The sequence below is a fragment of the Theropithecus gelada genome, chromosome 2 (genome assembly GCF_003255815.1).
Source record: "Theropithecus gelada isolate Dixy chromosome 2, Tgel_1.0, whole genome shotgun sequence".
NCBI lineage: Eukaryota > Metazoa > Chordata > Mammalia > Primates > Cercopithecidae > Theropithecus > Theropithecus gelada.
The window spans coordinates 105,786,903-105,789,754 of NC_037669.1; the positions used below are offsets into that span (position 1 = coordinate 105,786,903).

Here is a 2,852-nt window from a genome sequence, read left to right on the forward strand (position 1 = left end):
CAAAAACAAAAAGCAAAACAAAAACAAACAAACAAAAAAACCAAAAAACTTCCCCTTTCTTCCAACCAGTCCCTATTTCTGCTGTACTTCCTCAGTATATCTTATCATTTTCCTCTGATTCCCATGGAATCTGCTGTCCTTACTCCCTTATCATAATGACCCATTGAATAATATTTATTGAGTTCCTCGCTGTGTCAGGCACTGCTCTAGGCACTGAAGATACACCCCAGTGAATAGGCCAGGTCCCAATTCCCAGTTTGCACTATAATAATCCTCCAAACTGGATTCTAGCTTTTAGCCGGCCGAACTCCAATCCATCTTCCACAATACCACCAGAACATGAAGACACAGATCTGGTCTGGACACTCACTTGCTTAAATCCCGCTGCAGTATTTTCTCTTTATGTCCAGAATAAATTTCAATCTCCCTAGCATCCCTTACTAATTGGCTCGCACAGTCTTACCTCCCAGCCTTCACCGTGCACTCTGCACTAGAGCCACGGTAAAGCACTGAAAATCCGAGATACACACACTTACAAATAGGCACTTGCAGAAAGAACGTGAGTGGCACTCCATCCCTATTTCATCCCTTGTACACTGAAACTTCCCCAGTCTGCATGCCTTGGATGGGAGAGTCCCGGTTACATTTCCCCGCCCCCGAGTTTTCGAGCCTAAAATCCGGCACAGGGTGCACCCACGTCCCACCCTCCAGGGCACTTCCACTTATAGCAGCCCGGGCACACGCCCCCACCCAGAAGGGGCCGGAAAAGGAGGGGCTTCGCGCGGCACTAGGGTCGCCATCCTGGCTGAGGTGGCCGGAAGCGGCCCCTCGCGCGGGCGCGGACTGAGGCTGCGCGCCGCAGGTCCCGGCTGCTGGCGGCGTTGCGGCAGCAGGTTTGACTCCCGTGCGGTGCGGCCCAGCAGCTACAAAGTTCTTTCTGCCATTGCTCCTTGTACTCCCGCCGCCCCAGCCGCTGTCCAGCCTCTCTCCCGGGGCTTGCACGGCGGCTCCCACACCCCTCGGCCCGTGCACGCGCTGTGCACCTGCCTGCCCGAAAACATGTTGCAGACACCAGAGAGCAGGGGGCTCCCGGTCCCGCAGGCCGAGGGGGAGAAGGATGGCGGCCATGATGGTGAGACCCGGGCCCGGACCGCCTCGCAGGAGCGCCCCAAGGAGGAGCTTGGCGCCGGGAGGGAGGAGGGGGCTGCGGAGCCCGCCCTCACCCGGAAAGGCGCGAGGGCCTTGGCAGCCAAAGCCTTGGCAAGGCGCAGGGCCTGCCGCCGTCTGAATCGGACGGTGGCGGAGTTGGTGCAGTTCCTCCTGGTGAAAGACAAGAAGAAGAGTCCCATCACACGCTCGGAGATGGTGAAATACGTTATTGGAGACTTGAAGACTCTGTTCCCGGACATCATCGCAAGGGCCGCAGAGCATCTGCGGTATGTCTTTGGTTTTGAGCTGAAACAGTTTGACCGCAAGCACCACACTTACATCCTGATCAACAAACTAAAACCTCTTGAGGAGGAAGAGGAGGAGGAGGATCTGGGAGGAGATGGCCCCAGGTTGGGTCTGTTAATGATGATTCTGGGCCTTATCTATATGAGAGGTAATAGGGCCAGGGAAGCCCAGGTCTGGGAGATGCTGCATCGGTTGGGGATGCAACCCTCAAAGTATCATTTCCTCTTTGGGTATCCGAAGAGGCTTATTATGGAAGATTTTGTGCAGCAGCGATACCTCAGTTACAGGCGGGTGCCTCACACCAGTCCACCGGAATATGAATTCTCTTGGGGTCCCCGAAGCAACCTGGAAATCAGCAAGATGAAAGTCCTGGGGTTCGTGGCCAAGCTGCATAAGAAGGAACCCCAGCACTGGCCAGTGCAGTACCGTGAGGCCCTAGCAGACGAGGCCGACAGGGCCAGAGCCAAGGCCAGAGCTGAAGCCAGTATGAGGGCCAGGGCCAGTGCTAGGGCCGGCATCCACCTCTGGTGAGGGTTGGTGAAAAGTTGGCCAGTGGGCTCCCCGTGGGGATGAGCTACTGTCCTGAGTCATAAGTAGTATAGGTGGGGCGAGGGTCTTATTTCTGTAGAAATAGTGTGACTTTAAGGATTTAGATTTTGTATCTTATGTTTTGTTACATTTAATAATACTGTTAAAATGCTGTTTGTAAATGAGATTGTTCTACTTTTTCCTGTAGGATTTTGTTGTAGAGTTTTGCTGGTTTTGTAAAATGGCTTGAAGAACTTTGTATTTATACTGTGATTTTGAACAGATTATGGAGCATTGGAAGGAAGGCTGTACTTTAATGGTTTGAAGGAACTCAGCAGTATGATGATCTGGTTCCAGGAGAAAAAATAGCTGATTGGTGTCTAGCCTCCCAATACTTTTGTCTCTTGTATATAAAAGAAGAAAGACTGGCATGTACCTCCATTTGCTTAGCTATTTGAGTATCTATAGAAAAATTAAAATGTAATGAATTAGTATACCCTGGTACATTTAATAAATTAAACATTTGTGGAGTATCTTGTTTTTTGTGATGCACTGTGTGGGCACTTGGGGATAGAATACTAAACAAGGTAAAGGTCCTGCTTTTTTTCAGAGTTGGAGAGTAAGTAAATAAACGAGAAATTAACAGTGCAGTAAGTTGAAGACTACAAAGGGATATTTAACCCAGTTGGGGTGATTGAGTGAGGTTTGTTGTAATCTCAGCACTTTGGGAGGCTGAGGCGGGCTGATCACCTGAGGTCAGGAGTTCAAGACCAGCCTGGCCACCCTGGTCAGTAGTAGAAACCCTGTTTCTACTAAAATTACAAAAATTAGCCGGGCATGGTGGTGCACGCTTGTAATCCCAGCTACTT

The 2,852-nt window shown here is 50.8% G+C and overlaps 1 protein-coding gene across 1 annotated transcript; it reads left to right on the top strand.

Moving 5' to 3' along the window:
- Positions 1-758: 758 nt before the first annotated feature.
- Positions 759-2,514, top strand: MAGEF1 (MAGE family member F1). Its single transcript, XM_025376971.1, has one exon. The coding sequence runs from the start codon at positions 1,060-1,062 to the stop codon at positions 1,984-1,986; it is 927 nt and encodes a 308-aa protein (XP_025232756.1). The 5' UTR covers positions 759-1,059; the 3' UTR covers positions 1,987-2,514.
- Positions 2,515-2,852: the final 338 nt, after the last annotated feature.

What these genes read in the sequence shown, in the direction of transcription:
- MAGEF1 (XM_025376971.1), top strand. Translation starts at nt 1,060, where the DNA reads ATGTTGCAGACACCAGAGAGCAGGGGGCTCCCGGTCCCGCAGGCCGAG.